This window comes from Doryrhamphus excisus, chromosome 9, assembly GCF_030265055.1.
Source record: "Doryrhamphus excisus isolate RoL2022-K1 chromosome 9, RoL_Dexc_1.0, whole genome shotgun sequence".
Classification (NCBI taxonomy): domain Eukaryota; kingdom Metazoa; phylum Chordata; class Actinopteri; order Syngnathiformes; family Syngnathidae; genus Doryrhamphus; species Doryrhamphus excisus.
Window position 1 is genome coordinate 5,020,882 of NC_080474.1, and position 19,031 is coordinate 5,039,912.

Consider the following 19,031-nt stretch of genomic DNA (forward strand, 5'->3'; position numbering starts at 1 on the left):
TGAACTTAACCTTGGATTGGACCTTTTTCCCTCTCGGGCGCTCTCACCAGCCACAGTGTTACGCTATGCATTATGTGCACAATATTGCATGATAACTGAATATGTGGGAAAAAAAATTCAACCAAAGCATACAGAAAATGGGGCATTTAAAAATATAAGTTATTTAAATATAAATTATTTTTTATCAGCCCCCTAACATCCCTATTCACATTCATTGCATAAACACAACATAACCAATTGCATTACATGACAGATCCAGCAGATGGTGCTGCCAGGAAAAAAGCACAAGGATTGTCCGGCCTTGGTGGAGGTCTTTTTTTTTTGGCAAAAAATACATACATACCTATAGGGTTTGCTCTCATTTCTCACCCACACACTCCTTCTCCATAAGCGCTCCACCCCTGAGCTTTTCATCGTGGGTGGCAATTAGCCCCCCTGCCCCTCACCCAGCAAAGTATGGCTTCAGTCACACCGGGGACGAGCACATGCGCTAGTCCTAATCCCTCAGGCGCTGAGTTTGAGAGCGGTTGCAGGTCTGAACAGGTGGACAGGCAAAGCAGGCGCCGTCACAGCTGAGAGGCGACACACACACAAACGTATATGCATTAACTTGCCCTGTTTTTTTTGTCAATGGAATAATTGCTCCTGTTTATCTTCTAGGAGCACATTGGTTCCGGGTCATCTGTGTTACTACATGTAACAGTTATGTAAAGATTATATTGTATGTATTATTGATTACACTCTAATGCTGTATACTTATCAATTCATTATGGTTGCAGCATTAATTTTTAAGCATTGTTTCCCATCTGGAATACCAGTCATTACAACTTTAGTCAAGAAAATTTAAACTGCAGTAGCGACTTTTTAACACAAGGGGGCAGAAAAAGCCAATTATTCCACTTCAGCTGTTTCCAATGAGAATAGTTTTCCGTACGGTTACTCGTGCCCGAGTACAATACACGAATGTATTAAAAAAAAACTATAGAAACAATTATAAACACAATTATGTAAAGTTTTTGTTAATATACCATTACGTTTATGACTGTAGTTTGCATGTTGGCACGCCAATATTAGGCCACCCTGTTTGAAAACGAACTTTTTCTTTATTTTTCTCAAGCTGCAGCACCTCCCCTGAAGTCTTCTACCCCCCCACCTCACACTTTGAAACCTCCATGTTCTTTTTGTGACGTTATTTCACTCGCCCCATTGGAGATGTGACGATAAGCAGATGATTGACAAGCTGTCTTGTCTCCCAGCTTCTTTATCAATGCAGCTATGCGCACGCGCCACAATTGTAACAAGAGTGATGATGATGATGATGGTGGTGGTGATGATGATGAGAGCGTGACCTCAGCGCTTCCAGCACAGCCGTGGGAGAGACACGCTTGCTTGCCAGCACACGGGAGGGACAGACACACGGAGAGGGAGACACGGTGGAGACGACCCGGGAGAGGAAAGTGCAAGACGACGCGCGTGGGGCGTCCCTCCACTGCTCCGCGTCGTCTCTCTTACCAGAATGTTCTGCGGTCCATTTCTCCGCCACGAGAACCAGCCGCCGCGGCGTCTCCACGGAGCCTGAAGCCCAAATGATCACCCTCTCCGCCGACATGGACGAGTCTTCGTCGTTGCTGGATCTCTTGGAGTGCTCGGTGTGCCTGGAGCGCCTGGACACTACGGCCAAGGTGCTGCCGTGTCAGCACACCTTCTGCCGCCGCTGCCTGGAGAACATCGTCAGCTCCCGGAACGAGCTGCGTTGCCCCGAGTGTCGCATCCTGGTGGACTGCGGTGTGGACGACCTACCGGCGAACATCCTACTAGTTCGCCTGCTGGACGGTATCAAGCAGCGGCCTCAGCGAGGGAGCATCGGAGCGGGCAGCAGGCAGACCTTAGCCGGGGGCTCGCTGCAGGGGTGTGCAGCCGGGATATCTGCGCCTCCTGCGGGCAGCGCCATCAGAGAGCTGCCCGTCGCTACACGGAGCTCTCCAGTAAAGGTAGGTTTGCACTTTTACCAAAAACACTTATTGCGTTTAAACGTTTGCACTTTCCCAATTATCTCTTTTTTTGCCCCCTCCAGACACACTTCCTTGATACTTTTTGTTCTGGTATGTCAACAGTGCTGCAGTGTAACATTTTGGACATATAGGTCTTTGAACACATGGAACAATTAATTATTTTCAATAGTTTAAATACAGAATATGTCTGCATTGATGTCTGCATATGCAGTTTCCTTTTCTAGAAGTGCATCACAGATTGTGTAATGATTGTGATGCATGAGAAACTTACCTGGTAACAAGATCCATGCAGCACCGTATAGAACACAGCCTGGAGGATGTGTACTGCTCATCACTGCAGATGACTCATCTACTCACTAATGTATGTTGTCTATGAACTGTTTTGTTGTGGCGCTGGAGCGTTTGGGACTCAAAATGTGGCAAAGATCGACTTTGAGCATCAATCTGTTTGTGATAAATATTGTTATGGTCGTTTAAAGGCACAGTTTTGGATGATGACGAGACGGCGTTTGTGTCTGTGGTGCATCCAAGGGATTGTTTTGCAGCATAATGTGCATCCAAGGAATTGCAATGGTGTTTTAATACACAAAATGCTTTGTTTATGTTTTGTCGGACGCGGTTTGTCATATATAAGCAGGTGTTTGACTGCGTTCCAGGCGTCTCGAGCTTTCGAATGCTGCGTCGTAAAGTCAATATTAAATCAACGGTCACTGCCGTTCTTCCGTTTCCACATGAATCCAGACGGAACACGGGAGAGTAGAAAATCACTGTCTTGTTTTGAGCTATGTACGCCAAGGTTGAAGTCTCCCGATGGCCGTTTAACGTCTTTAGCGGTCCCCGCAGATGTTTGCTGTCAGAGTTTAATTTCCAACACATGCTTATGAACGCATCTTTTTCCAAGCTGAAGTTCATAAACGCTCCCGGACGTTGGCTTCTAATAAGCTCAATAAATATTTGTGGCCCTTAGTCGGTCTTAACTTCAAACTTCTTGTGTGCCTCAACTGCGGATAAGATGTAGAAAACACTCAGTATTGTTTGTATTTATTTCTCCCTAAAGAGATTCAATAATGCCTCGGTACAAAAACCTAATCTTCTGCACGTCAGGCATCATTTTGTAAGTTACCAGTTAAATGGAATCGGAGTTGATGACAATAAAGAACCGGCAGGGGTTGCATATGGACAAAAGTGTTGGGACACCTTGCTTTTGCATGTACAGGAAGCGAAAAAGGAAGAAACAATAGTGTTGTTTCCCACTTTCATTAAGGATACTGATCGTATGGGAATATTGTGATCTTGTAAGATTTTTTTTTTTGTCAATTAATCTCAAGCTTGTTGTGTCAATTAATCGGTTCGACCCTAAACGGATCATATCAACATATACCTAATACAAGCAGTAATGGGTTTGGTCTTTAATGTATCGGAAAAGAGGCAGAACTCAACACAAAACGATGATGCGTATATCAAAATAGTTGTTGATTTATGTGATAATAAATTCATCATTGCACCTTTCAAGGTGAAAAAAAGGTGGTCGATCAAGAATCTCTCGAGTGGAAAAACAAAACAGGCTTCTTTGAATCGAAAGCACGGCAAAACATATCAGACAATTCACACACACAATCAGAACTCATGTCACATTCACAGACCGTTGGAAATCACACAAATCTTTAACACTACACATAGCTGCCAGGAAAAAAAAAAACATGCTAGGTTAATTGGTGACTCCAAATTGTCCATAGGTATGAATGGGAGTGTGAATGGTTGTTTGTCTATATGTGCCCTGTGATTGGCTGGCCACCAGTCCAGGGTGTACCCCGCCTCTCGCCCAAAGACAGCTGGGATAGGCTCCAGCACCCCCGCGACCCTCGTGAGGAACAAGCGGTAGAAAATGAATGAATGAATGTTGCTAGTTTAGGTCAAACTTAGGTATACTTAGGTAAACTTAGGTATACGGTTCGACATTCATCACAGCAGTTTAGGAATAGGACTTCGTAACCTGAGGACCACCTGTATTCCAGTCTTGGAATAATTTCTACAAGATGTCTTTGTTATCCAGAAGAACATAGATCTTAGAAGTAACTTTATTCCCAAGGGGTTTGATGGGGTTTAGGTCAGGGCTCTCAGGTTTTTTCCACACACAGTACACTGGGACACGGAACTAAAAAGTCCTGACAAAAGTGGACTCATAAGTGGGGCTGGAGTGACGTAGGCCAACGTGATTGGTGGATTATTTGTAGATGGATGAAGAGTTATGGGCTGCACGGTTCACACAGTCAGGAGATTGGGAAGACTTGGGTTCGATTCTCCGCTTGGGCATATTTGTGTGCGGTTTGCATGTTAGGTTAGTTTGTGACTCCAAATTGTCCGTTGGTAACGTTGCCAGCCCTGCGATTTGCTGGCGACCGGGGTGTACCCCGCCTCTTGCCCAAAGACAGCTGGGATAGGCTCCAGCACCCCTGCGACCCTCGTGAGGAAAAGCTGTAGAAAATGAATGAATGGTGACTCCAAATTGTCCGTAGGTAACGTTGCCCCGCGTTTGGCTGGCGGCCTCTCGCCCAAAGTCACCTGGGATAGGCTCCAGCATACGGTAGAAAATGGATGGATGGATAAAGAGTTATGTTTCAATACCCACACACTGTAAGTCCACGTTTGCTGTCGACACTTAACACTTATTCCCAGGAAAGCGTCCCAAGGAAACAGGATGCTATGAATAATTAGCATAATAAAGCAACCCCCACCCTGCCCCATGTGCACACGGACTCCTTACAACAACCCTTATCTGGCAAGCAGGCCATTGATTGATGCAGTGGAGTGAGTCAGAGTGATGAAGTGCGTTTGCAGTGAGCAGTCATTTGTTCACGGTGTTGAACTGCAATTCAAACCATCGGTGACATTTCCCCCTCGCACTTAACACTCCATTTCCGTTCGCTCAATATTCCTAACCTGCGGGACAGGTGAGTTGCCTCTGCGTGTGGGAACGATATGCGTCCAGTTATGGCGGAAGACGCAACATCACTCTTTATTGAACACACAAAATGAGTTTCCATTCGCAGAGGATGGCTTAAACACATCGCACAGAGTTGCTGTGACCAGGCTGTGTTTGTTTTAGGGTCCCACTGAGAGACCACTCATCTGTGTGTTTGTAGCCTTTAATGCCACTGAACAAACCCACACACACAGACACAAACTCAAGCACACACACACACACTCCGCAATCCCCTGCAGCCACTTTGCCCACGTCTCCTCCAGGCTCCCCCGAGAGCAATGCTCGGTGATGAAAGTGAGAATTAATCTCCCCCAACAGTGGGGTACGGGGCTAGCGCTCACGTCCCTCGTGCACACAGAGTCTTGCAAAGCGACTAAAATTTGACATGACACTCGCGCACACAGTTCTGCAGGGTGTCAAACGGGTCAAACCAGAACACAAGTTCAAGTGGTGAAGACTGAATAAAATGTTGCTACGGAACTGGAAGACGAGGCAGAAGCGCTGAGGCAGCAGCAAGACCAGCGTTTTTCATGCTGTTTGGGCTTTGACCAATAAGACTTTGTCAAGATTGATGATTCCCCCGCATACTTGAAACATTGCAGTACGCTGCAGAAAGGAAGGGCTTTGCTGTACCTGATACATTTTAAGAAGAAGAAATAAACTGACTTTTTTGGCTGCAAGTCAAACCATAGAAAATCTTTACTAAACTATATCAGCAAGGGCGCTTTATTCTGCTTATCCAGATCCGGGACGCATGGGTGACAGTGTCAGTCCAGACTTACCTCTTCCAGTTCCACCCAGGGGGACACTGACGCGTTCCTAGGCCAGCTGCGAAACTCACAGCCACCGCATTGCTGCAGAAACTGCGGCGATTCCCTGTGGATCTCATTGTCCAGCCTTATCGTACTCGTGAATAAGTTCCAGAAACTTGAACCCCTCCACCCAGGGCAAGATGTCACTCCTAAGCCGTACCTGAAAACCACCGGATTTGGGGGTAATGAGTGTCATCACAGAAGCATCACTCTAAACCAGGGGTCTCAAACTCAGTTTACCTGGGGGCCACTTTAGCTAGGGTCTGGGCAAGGCTGGGCCGCATCAGGTTTTCCAAAAAAAACCAAAATGCATTTATTAAAAACAGAAAAATATACAAACTTTTTCAGTGCTTTGGTTCCGATTTTTCTACAATAAAAGCTCTGATAAAATATTCCACTGTTCTCAAATATTTTAATTTTTATTTTTCTGCACAAAATAAGATGAAAAATAAATAAACAAATCAAGAATAAAGAAAATCAATCAATCAGTAATAATAATAAAACGGCAAATAATAAAAACTTAAGAAACCACATATAGTTGGTGGGTAGACAAATTATTTTTTTCATATTAAAATGAACAAAGCATTATTAGAGCCCTGTAGACATGACAAAACACGACTATAGTCACATTTATACTCTTTTTATTTACAACATATTGTCCAACTGCAGGGTCTTGAGACACATGCTAACTCGCAAACTAGAGAGCTAGCGACCTAAACGGTAGCCTTCAAATTATTTCCTTTAAACTTAAATAGCCAAAAACTTACCACTTCCACATGGATAGGGAGGATAACTATTAACAGTTATTTAACCTTTAAGATGAACATTAATCAAACGTAATAATTTTTTCTGGGTACATGATACCATACAGCATCCATATCAAACTTGCGCGGGCCGCACTAACATTAAACTTTCATATCAAGGCGGGGGCCTCAAACTAGTGTCGTGCGTGCCACATTTGGCCCGTGGGCCACGTGTTTGAGACCCCTGCTCTAAACTATCCAATTGAACGCTGAAGGTCACACCTTGATGAGGAAACGCATGAACAGAATTGGTGACAAAGGCCAACATGCTTACTGTAGGCAATACAGACCATGCTCTCGCTCCGGTTGTACAAAAACCCAATACTCTTTGAGCACCCCTGTGGGACACTGCGAGGAACATGGTAGAATGCCTTTCCCACAAAGATCATAAAACGCATTCGGACAGGTTGGGCAAACTCCCATGCATCATCCTTATATTATCAGAAAAGTGGAAAAAAAAGCAGAATAGGTCCCCTTTAGCCAGCTACATCACAAATAAACACAATCATTCATGCATAGCCTGTTATTAGCATGAAGCCACTGGCCGGTAAGGCGCACTGGCTATCATCATTCGTCAGGAGATGCAAATAAATAATCTCTGGCTTATCACGGTTGATCGGTTTCAAACCTGACCATGATAAGTGAATTTAGGATTCCTTTTTTATAAAAATAATATTTGAGTATATAAAACCTGTGTGGGCGGCACGGTGGTCTAGTGGTTAGCGCGTGTGGAGTTTGCATGTTCTCCCCGTGTTTGCATGTTCTCCCCGTGCATGCGTGGGTTTTCTCCGGGTACTCCGGTTTCCTCCCACATTCCAAAAACATGCTAGGTTAATTGGCGACTCCAAATTGTCCATAGGTATGAATGTGAGTGTGAATGGTTGTTTGTCTATATGTGCCCTGTGATTGGCTGGCCACCAGTCCAGGGTGTACCCCGCCTCTTGCCCGAAGACAGCTGGGATAGGCCCCAGCACCCCCGCGACCCTCGTAAGGAAAAAGCGGTAGAAAATGAATGAATGAATGAATAAAACCTGTGTACAACATTATTAGAGACCTCTAATCATGAAATAACACCCCTATAATCACATTTACACTCCTAATACCCAATATAGTAGACATAATAATACACAATATCGACTCACATGTTCACATTTGGAGGAAAATTGTGATTCATATTTTTGCTGCCCGACTGGGAACCGACCACGCACTTCCCTTTGGTTTGTGGTCCTGTAACGCTCTATAAAGCGCTGGTTTTGGCTCCTCTTAAATAAGTCAAATTTGTACTTTGGGCCAAGGAGACATCTTCCCACCAATGTTGAGTGTGAACCTGTGTGAAGTTAATACCAATAGCCTGTTTACATTGCCATCAAAGCTATGCGCTGTAATGACCTGTATTTACCTGGGGGATGCTTTGGTGACGTCAAGAGATTACCATGGTAATGAAAAGTACCTGCTATTATCTCCAGAGGTAGACGTGACTTTGCCCTTTCATTCCCACATGTATGTGTAGGTCAGCGTGTCTAAGGATTAGTTTGAGGCTTCACCAAAAGGAAATAGCCTGTTATCAGTCCTAATAATGAGCCTATGAAGCATTGGGCTTTGTGCTGACAAAGCCTTTAACCTTAAAGTCGAAGCTCCCCCCTTAAGGAGTCATAAAAACACGTCCCTCACCATTTTCTCACAAAAAGTCACCTTTTTCTGACCTACATCTTAAAGTAGGACAATGTCGTTCAGGCCACATATGGGCCACATATGGACAAATGTAAGGATGCAAGGGCCAATTTTGACATATGCTAAAAAAAATTATATCTTTTTCAACAAAATACCACATCTCCTCCCCATTGTTTTTCCAAATATTTAAACTTTCTTCATAAATAATTCTTCTAATATGACCTTCTTTTAATATTTCTATCACTGCCTCTGTTACTACCTCAAACATATTTATTTATTTAACAACCCAATACAATACACTCATATGTGACTTTACTCATCTGTATACACCAGTCATTATTTCCACTAAGACCCATTTATCATTGCACTAAAATTAATATATGTGCAATATGTCTGCAATACATAATCTGCTCTTGTGCAATATTATGTGTACATTTTGGATATCTTGTTATACATCTTGTTAAATTGTCTTTTTTTTACTTTACTTTTTGTATACTTTTTTTAACTTGACTACTGCACTGAAAGGAGAAGCTCTCCAATCTTGTTGTATAACAATAAAGGCCATTCCATTCCATTCCATTCCACCTTATTCCCAAAATATTACAATTTTGCCCCAACCTAATTTATAAAAAAAATAAAACTTAATTTAGTTTTTTTAATGACATATTTTCTTGAATATTTCAACTCTATGCTACAAAATGTCATTATTTTTCCTCATAATATTTTATTTTTATTGCGGCCTGGCTCAAGTGGTTGTTAGAGTGGTTGTCCAAGTATCCTTGTGCAAGATACCGAACCCCCAGTTGCTCCTGATGCTGCATCATCAGTGGGTACAAGTGCTAACAGTGTCAAAATGCTTTGATCGCCTTGGAGGTGAAAAAGCGCTATAGAAGTGAAAGACCATTTACCATAAAATTGCAACCATTTTTCCTAGAATAGTCTTTTTTTCGGTTAATATTTTCACTTTAATCTCGTAAAAAAATTTGCTGATTTTTTCCCAACTAATTAAAATCTCTTCTTGTAAATTATTTGTATTATTTGTATTATTTGTAAATATTTCAAGAAAATGCCATTATTTTTGGTCATATTATGTTTTTGTTAGATGATTGTGACTCTTGTTAGATGATTGTGACTCTTGTTTTATATATATATAAGTTTAAGTACAAAATATAAATATATTTTGAGAATGTGGTGCAAGCCAATAAAAAGGCAACCACGGGCCACAATGGCCCCCAGGCTGCACTTTAAACACCCCTGATGTAGACAATGCATGCATGTTTTACTTTGGTTTACCTCGCTTTTAGTTGAGCTTAGACCAGTTTGGTTTGGCTTAATGTCGACATTTTAGCAGAAGCGGTAATTGTAACGTCTTCACAATGGGGAAGAAAAAAAATATACAACGGCAAGCGGATTAAAATGGGTTTGGAATGAAGAAGTACACAAAACCCTTGTGTAGATGTGTGAATGACAAACAATGCAGTACCGAAACGTTCTTTTCCAGAGGCTCTATACAAATACAAAAGTACTGTTATTATAATAACATTGTCATCAAAAGTAAAATGACAGAACCTCCCCTTGGAATCCCACCCACTCATTGTCCCCAGTGTGAACTTTCTCTCCATTATACACTTCCATTTTTACCGATGGACATCGTCTTGAAGTTAGTGTCATCTCCAATCTGTCTCTATCCTCCCCCCCGATCCACTTCCTGTCCATATTCATATACAGCGAAGGCAGGTAATGGATAAAGGCTAGGTTGTGTGTTGTTCATGTGTGTTTGTTTTGCTAAAGTCTAAACAAGCTTGACTGTGATTCCCACGGGTGTACGGGTGGAATCTCATCATCTCCTCCCCCCTCCAGTCAAACAAGTTCACACATATATACACATAGATGTTAGGTTAAAGGTCAGCCCCCCCCTCGCCGGTGCTGCCACTGTTGTTATGGAGATGAGGGTGAGATGTCAGCGCCCACCGGTCAGGCCCCCGCATTTCACTGGTGGCACTTGACACAGTAGGCTACCAAAGAGTGTACAGTTAACATTGCCTGGTACAAAGCATTAAAATAATTTGACGGAAAACATGAGTGAAATTGATTTTTTGCAATGAAATCAATTCATCACAAGCCCTGAAAAAGGGACACAAGTGAATTGGTTCCACACCTAACTGTGATCAGTGAATTTCCGCACAGTAGGATTCCTTACTTAGAAATTGAATATTTTTGTAGTTGTAGTATTTAAAGCCAAGTTTTTTTTTACATTATTAGAGCCCTCTAGACATTAAATAACACCCCTATAGTCACCTTTACAATGGTATTGCTCAATATAATAGATATAACAAGAAATATGACATATGACATAAATAAAAAGATTTGTGCTTAAGGGTGCAGGATAATTTTCGGGCCAATATGAGGGGAATTATGACATCATAATGATAAATGTGATTTAAAAAATTAAAATAGGCCACACAGCTAGGAGACCGGAGTTCGATTCCACCCTCTGCCATCTCTGTGTGGAGTTTGCATGGGTTTTCTCCGGGTACTCCGGTTTGTTCCCACATTCCAAAAACATGCTAGGTTAATTGGCCAATCCAAATTGTCCATAGGTACAAATGTGAGTGTGAATGGTTGTTTGTCTATATGTGCCCTGTGATTGGCTGGCCACCAGTCCAGGGTGTACCCCGCCTCTCGCCCGAAGACAGCTGGGATAGACCCCCCCCCCCCCCCCCAATCCTCGTGAGGATAAGCGGTAGCAAATGAATGAATCTCTGCACTTTTGCCTCTAACATGCTAACTGTTAGCATGTTAGCATTTTAGCTGTATTCCTCAGGGATGCAGGGACATTGTCGGACCGCCTTGACGCTTTTGTTATAGAGTGCCATCTCGCCTGATGCTAGCATGCTAACAGTTAGCATGTTAGCTTTTTTGCTAACATTAATATTTCTTAGGAAGAATTCAGTTATTTTTTTATATTTATTTAAAATACTACAACACTTTCATTGTGTTATATTATATAAGCAGTAGAAAATGAATGAATGCCACAGCAGTCGCCAGTTTTTATATTATATTCTTCTGGTGCTTGTGTGTCCCACTAAACATTACAGTAATATTACTGACACCTAGTGACCAGTGTAGAATACTACATGTCATCAATGTTTTGCATATGTCTATTGAATGCCTTATATTTGTATTTTAGTTCATTTAAACATTTTAATGCTTTGAAATGCTTCATTGAAAACGGTGATGCAGTGACACTGACTGTAAACGCAAGTGCGCACGATGACACTGATACTGAAAGTCCACCTTCATCGCCAGTATTTGAGAAGCACTTATTTATGCCAACATTTGTGATGTGACTTCCGGTTTGGGACTCGTAGCTTATGGCTGCAGATGGTTATCGTTGTATTCATGTTAGCTCAAGATATTGCAATGTCATCTGTGTGCGTGTCGTACTGATGGATGAGTTCCACTGATGACGTGCTGCAACAAAAATGGAGCGGTCCTCTCGGGAGGAGGGGGGGGGCAATTTTAAGGCTGTGGCGCACGTCTGTCTGCGCAGGTGCGTTGTTGTTCTACGTGTTTATACGTTGCAGTTCCTTCCAGAACGGTCCTCCTCATCTTTCTCTCTAATGGGGAGATGTTGAAATGCACCCACCACATTTTTTTTTAGATCAGGACAGGAAACAGAAACTTGGCAAGTGTAGTGAAGAAATGAGAAGAAAGAAGTGCACACACACACACACACACACACAGAGACACACATTGGGATACATGGCAGTGAATACAGGTCTCTCTCTTCATCGACCTGCTGTTCACTCTCACGGCTCTCCAATTCAATCTGTCACCAGCAATGTGTTTTTGGTCTTTGTGAAATCACCCTTTTCTTTTTTCCCCCTCCCCGGTTTTGCGTGTGGGACCAATTGAACTTTCTGTTTTTGTTCAGTTTGTTTTGTTCTCCCGCAAATTCTTCTTTCTTTACAATCCACAAGTTGCTCTCTAAAAACGAGTCGATAGAGCTCCACTTGTACTACGGCTCTTCGGACTTTATATAACAATCACTACATACACGTTGTAGTGGGTAAAAGGCTTCAATGGGAACAATACATCACGTAGTTCACTTTCAGGCTGCAGCCTGGCTGCTTTTTTTTGTGCTCAAACACAATTGAACGACTTAAGAACATGGCAGGTTATTTCAGGACACTACAGTGTCCGTGGATGGAGTACAGCTTGCGATCAGCTTTCCACTCTGACGTCTGAGCCCAAACATCCACGGCTGGCCCCATGTGTGTGTGTGTGTGTGTCACATGTATGTGTCAGTGCTTACTGAGTATTTAAATAGGGTCAGCCATATGTTTGTGGTTTGTGGTTGTTTGAAAAAAAAAAAAAGATATTCAACACGGATCTATGCAAAGAATGTGAGTGAATCACGTTGGGTTTTGGGAGGGATGATGTAAAAAAAGGAGTGAAATTAGCCACTTTTATTATTACAACTCATAATGATGGTAAGTACGTAGACTTGTATTTGTTCATTCCTGGTATTAAGCCTTACTTTCAGAAGCACAGACAGAAGATGTATTATGAAAGACTGGTTGTCATGGCAACATACCCAGATCAGTCTGGCCCTCAAATTTACATCCCATCTTTTGGATCTTTTTGCAAATACTGTAGGTTTTCCTTTTGTTGTGCCAAACGTTTAACAAAGTAATATGTAATATCAGTTAAAGGGTCTTTTCTTAGTTGATTAATCTGAAGCTTGTTTTGATTAATTGAGTAATGAGTAGGGATATTCTTCTCTGGATACTCCACAAATATAGATAAAGAAGAAAACAACAGCAAAAAATATCAAAAAGACAGCAATTTTATGAGCATTAAGTTGAAATATTAGATTAAAGTCAGTTTAAAAGGGACCTATTCTGATTTTTCTACTTTCCTGGCCTATAAATGTAGTTAGAATTTCGTTTTCTTGTGTTTTACGTTGGTGTAGTGGTTAGCGCGCAGACCTCAGAGCTAGGAGACAAGGGTTCAATTCCACCCTCGGCTATCTCTGTGTGGAGTTTGCATGTTCTCCCTGTGCATGCGTGGGTTTTCTCCGGGTACTCCGGTTTCCTCCCACATTCCAAAAACATGCTAGGTTAATTGGCGACTCCAAATTGTCCATAGGTATGAATGTGAGTGTGAATGGTTGTTTGTCTATATGTGCCCTGTGATTGGCTGGCCACCAGTCTAGGGTGTACCCCGCCTCTTGCCCATAGACAGCTGGGATAGGCTCCAGCATCCCCCGCGACCCTCGTGAGGAAAAGCGGTAGAAAATGAATGAATCAATGTGTTTTACGTTTCAGATCATGAGGTTTGTGTTTGTGAAAAGATGAAATTGAAAAACAGCTTGTCCTCTCATTCTGTGTGGAAGTGGTAATTTTTAGATTCATTGTTCTTATTCCCCATTCCATTTGTACTTACTACTGACTTATTCTAAACATTCTCAAGTTTATAAATAAATTGGAGAGGCTAACTTAATTAATTTGCTATGCCAGCAACGACTGTTTGTTATGTCCCTTTTGCTTGTGTAATGCGATGTAAACAAAGAATAATGGGAATGTAAAAGTGACTAGTGGGGTGATATCCATGTCTACAGGGCTCTAATAATGTTTAAAAAATGTATAAATGGAAAATATTCCATTTATTAATATTGAATCCTACTTTGTGGAAATTAACTTATTGTGGTCGAGTCTGCAACCAATTTATAGCCGTAAAGGAGAGATAAAAAATATTTTAGAAGCTTAAAGTTGAAATATTACAGTTCTACTGCAGATGATATTTTAATTACAGGAAATTAGAAGCTTGAAATAAACATGAAGAAATATGCAAATGACATATTCTAAATGACATTTCATATTGTGCCCGGCTCCGTGGATGATGTTGTAGACGAGGGCACCATAGTGCATCAGCAGCCCTTCTGGGAAATGAGAGCATAACATTGGTAATAACGAGACATGTCCAAAAGGACATCATGTCAGACAACTGATAGGGTAGAAAACTCCACCATTTGCTTGGATTTTCTTTTTAATTTATGCAGTGTTTGTACAGAAGTACAGAAGAAGGGTAGTTCTGTTGGTGAGGGCTGTGTGTGTGTGGCTTTGTCTTTTGTCCTGTGTGACTCACATGCCATACAAAGTGTGTGTGTGTGTGTGTGTGTGTTGCAGAGAGAGATGTTTGTGTTGCTGATATTGTAAATCTCAGTTGAGATCTAGCCAGCCAATCACAGGGCACATATAGACAAACAACCATTCACACTCACATTCATACCTATGGACAATTTGGAGTCGCCAATTAAACTTGCATGTTTTTGGAATGTGGGAGGAAACCGGAGTACCCGGAGAAAACCCACGCATGCACGGGAGAACATGCGAACTTCACACAGAGACGCCCAAGCGGAGAATCCTCCTGAGCTCTGGACTGTGTGGCATACATGCTAACAAATAGAAAAGTAGTCATTTTACAATAATAAAGTCAAAATATTATGAGAAAAAAGGTTGTAATTTTATGAGAAAAGTACCATAATTTTAGCAGCATAAAGTTGAAATATTGAAGAAATAAATAATTTAGATTTTTTTATTTTGAAGAAATAAATAATTTAGATTTTTTTATTTTGAAGAAATAAATTTGATACATTTTTTAATTTTGTTTTAATTTTTTAACAATTGGGTTGCGGAAAATGTCGGTACGTTACCAAAGTAAAGTCAAAATATTATATATATAATATCATAACTATTAGCAGGAGATTCACAAGAAAAATTGAAATTGTAGGAAAATAAAATACAGCAATAGCAGAAATGTAAAAAAAAAGCAGCTGTAATTTTACGAGAATATAGTCAACATTTTATGGGAATAAAATCCGAATTACCATAAGAAAGTTAAAATAGCTTGAAAAAAACAGCAGAAATAAAATAAAACAGCTGGGATTTTATGGAAATAAAGTCAAAATATTAAAGGGAAAAAGTCACAATTACAAGAAGGAAATTTTGTAGAAGTTAAAATGGTTGGAAAATTCTGAAAAAAACATCAAAACGGGGAAAAAAAGAGTAAAAGAGTTGATACTACTTTTGTAAAATTTTGGTTAAATCTTCCATCTACCCCAGTGCATTCAAAAACGGAGTTGAGACGGTATTCTTTAAACATCTCCTTCCCAACCTGAAGGTTGCTGGTTCCATCCTCAGTCCTCCCTTGACCATGTCAATGTATCTGAGGGTGTTACATCCCTAAGTGGGTGTGTGTGTGTTTTCTTTTCCACAGTTTTTGTGGGTTTTTTGTTATTCCTAGAATGAAATACTTCATTTTTTTTCTTGACCTATCAGCTCATTATTTTTATCTCCTCCACTTTTGTTCATCCTGTCTTACCCTAGACACCGTTTGGGACGTAACATAGGGAAAGATACTGAACCCTCGGATATTTTGCCTGCAATGCAATAAGCGTTTGTGAGTGTGTCACCACTGAAATGATGCATGATAAGAAATGTCCGTGAAATGACATTTTGACTGGTTTGCGATTAATGAAATGATTAATTTACATAAATGTCACTTTACCACAAAGGCTAACATGCCAGAATACAGAATTGTTAAACAAAGAACGATGCACTTGGGTACACAGGAGAAACCGTGCAAACTATATTACAAAACAATCAGACTCAAAGTTTCCAAACCGATAACCTTGGATTGCACTGCCAGTGTTGATATTCTACACGTGCAACACACACCCGTGTTGACAGTCCTCAAACTTAAAAGGAGTGTCATCTGAATACTAAAGGGTCCTTCGCCGCCACCGCTCATCACTGTCATGTGTCATTTCGCCTTTCTTTGCCTTCTCCCTCATCACCCCACATCTTTGTGTCTCGAGTGATGCTTGGGTCTTCTGAGAGCGACTTGGAGCAAATGGTTACGGTCGTTTTGCTACTCAGCTCACTACTCATTCCCTTCATGGGTCCTCAGACAGCTGGCCAGGGTCCCAACTCATCTCAGGCTTCCTCTACCAAGTCCTGCCAGCTCCATTAAAGCACCGCAGGTCATCAAGCCGTTGATCTGGCACTGGCTCCGTATTGCATTGGAAAACCTCTCATTATGTCCAAAGTCCCAAATCAGTCTTTTTGCTAGAAACTGCAAACGACGTCAATGCTTATCTTAAGCATAACTTATTAACTTTAATGCGGGTTTAATGTTGTATGGCCCATAAATGTAACGGAAATGCTATTGTGACTTTTTTCTTAGTGGCCTTGGCTATAATAGCCATTGTCCCATATTAATTAACTGAAGAAATAAAATACCTCTCCCTATAGCAGGTGGTGCTATAGGGCCATATACTGAAAAATTAAAGGATTCAAGGGCCACTTTATGTTGTAAAATGCTAAGAAGTTCTCATAATTAGGACATTATTTTGACTTCATTCCGGTAGCATATTAAGTTTTTCCCTAACTTAATATTCCAAAAATTACAACTCTGTCCTAATAAAATGACTTTATTTTTATTTTTATTTTTATTTTTATTTTTATTTTTATTTTTATTTTTATTTTTATTTTTATTTTTATTTTTATTTTTATTTTTATTTTTATTTTTATTTTTATTTTTATTTTTATTTTTATTTTTATTTTTATTTTTATTTTTATTTTTATTTTTATTTTTATTTGCAACTTTTTTCTCGGTAGGATACAACTATTTTCCCATAATGTTTTTTTTTCCTAAAAAAATTGCAGCTGTTTTGCTTTTGTAAATGTGACTTTATTCCCATAATATTTTGACTTTATTCTGACAATATTCTGAGTTTTTCCCCAACCTAATTTTTAAAAAATTGTGACTTAATTTTGTTTTATTTCTCATAATACTACGACTTGATACTTGATACTTTTTGCTACAAAAATTACATATTTTTCAATTTTTGCTGTAGTTTTCTTTACGTTTTCAGTCTTCTTCTTGTAAGTTTTAATGTTTAACTTAATCATAACTTTGATCCAAATTTTTTTTTTACTTTCTTTTTGTAACATACAACTTTTCCACAACTTTTGTGGAAATTTTCCAAAAATTTCAAGTCATTGTTTTCTTTGTTTTTTTTTTATAATATTCCAACTTTTTTCCTCACAAAACAGGGCATACGCTAACCGGTTCCCACTGTAATAATAAGCATTAGTGTATTTTAATATAATTTACTGAATGAATATTGCTTTAAAACTTATCTTTTACTCTGTTTACTTGCTTTTATTCAACTCCATTTTCTGTAAAGTGTCTTAGTATTTTGAAAAGCGCTATACAAATAAAATTTATTATTATTTATTATAAAATGAAATGACAGACTATTATTTTGCAACTGTCACCCTGGCATTTCAGCTAAAAAGTGTCCCTGAATTATACTGATTGACTAAGTAAGGAAAAATGTCACAGCTTATCATGCTGCTCCAGACAATTAGAGAAGCTGCTTCTACTTATCCACTTTTAATTCACTTTTAATTACAGTATATGGTTGGGACTACAGCTTTCCACAGACTATTCTTTGCGTATTTGCTGTCACACGTTTGATTTGTTACAGACCATTCTAAGTTCTAGCACACCCTTTGTGGCGCAGCTCAACTATCATCCAGTCTCAGAACGGACTCAGTTTGTCGCATGCAATCAAGGCTAAAGTGTAAAAACTAGGCTAAAACTGCTGCAAGTCCACCATTGAACATTGAGTTCACCATAGTTTCAATGCAGGCTTCAAAGATGCTGGCTGGAGTTGTGATGGCAGCATTAATCAAGCGGGTGGAAATGTTCAGGAGAGCCACAGGAGATACAGACGCTGTTTTCAAACTGGGACAGTGTCAGACCCTGCAGCCACGGCTTTCCCCATTTCCTCTCTGAAAACATTTTTTTTTTCATACATTAACCCCATTTCCATCCTTATCAACTCTTTGCTTTTTTTTACAGCACCCTCCCCACTCACCCTTCATCCTGTGTGCCGCTAATTATCTTTCGCTCTGTTCAGGCCCATTGTATTTTTTTTTTCTGAGACAAGAAAGGAACCTGTCCTATCAAAGTGATTTACAAATTACTGTGATCAGGAACCCTGTCAGCGCTATTGAGGGAAGACACAATGGCACAAGCTGCTGGGAAAGCAGTGTTTCAAGCTTCCATGTTCATATTTAGACTGCAGAAGACACGTAAATACAATGGAGCCTGTCAAGAAATGCAGTACTGTATTAAATTGTCAGCACCCGAACCAAAAATACAGTTTCTCAAATAGCAACCCTTTTGCTATATTGTATGTGTCTGTCAACATATATGATTTAGTTTAAAATATAGAGTTTAGTCAGCAAATGTGTCTTGGAAGCAAACACTGTGTTTCAAAATAAAGGTTTGAAAAGTTGCTTGAATTTGGGATAATCTGCTCTAAATTGCAATTAAAGTATTTAAAGTAATTAAAGTATTACTACTGTCCAGAAGTATAGTGTCATAACAGACCATAAATCAAATTTTTATTTTTATTTTTATTTTTATTTTTATTTTTATTTTTATTTTTATTTTTATTTTTATTTTTATTTTTATTTTTATTTTTATTTTTATTTTTATTTTTATTTTTATTTTTATTTTTATTTTTATTTTTATTTTTATTTTTATTTTTATTTTTATTTTTATTTTTATTTTTATTTTTATTTTTATATGTTTTTTTTCTCGGTAGGATACAACTATTTTCCCATAATGTTTTTTTTCTCAAAAAATTGCAGCTGTTTTGCTTTCG

At 39.8% G+C, this 19,031-nt stretch overlaps 1 protein-coding gene across 1 annotated transcript in view; it reads left to right on the top strand.

Moving 5' to 3' along the window:
- Window positions 1–1,317: 1,317 nt before the first annotated feature.
- LOC131135488 (E3 ubiquitin-protein ligase SH3RF3-like) overlaps window positions 1,318–19,031 on the top strand; it is a 107,577-nt gene continuing 89,863 nt past the window's right edge. The window contains exon 1 of the mRNA XM_058081440.1: window positions 1,318–1,991. Coding sequence (XP_057937423.1) covers window positions 1,587–1,991 — 405 coding nt within the window. The 5' untranslated portion in view covers window positions 1,318–1,586. The remainder of the gene's footprint in view (window positions 1,992–19,031) is intronic.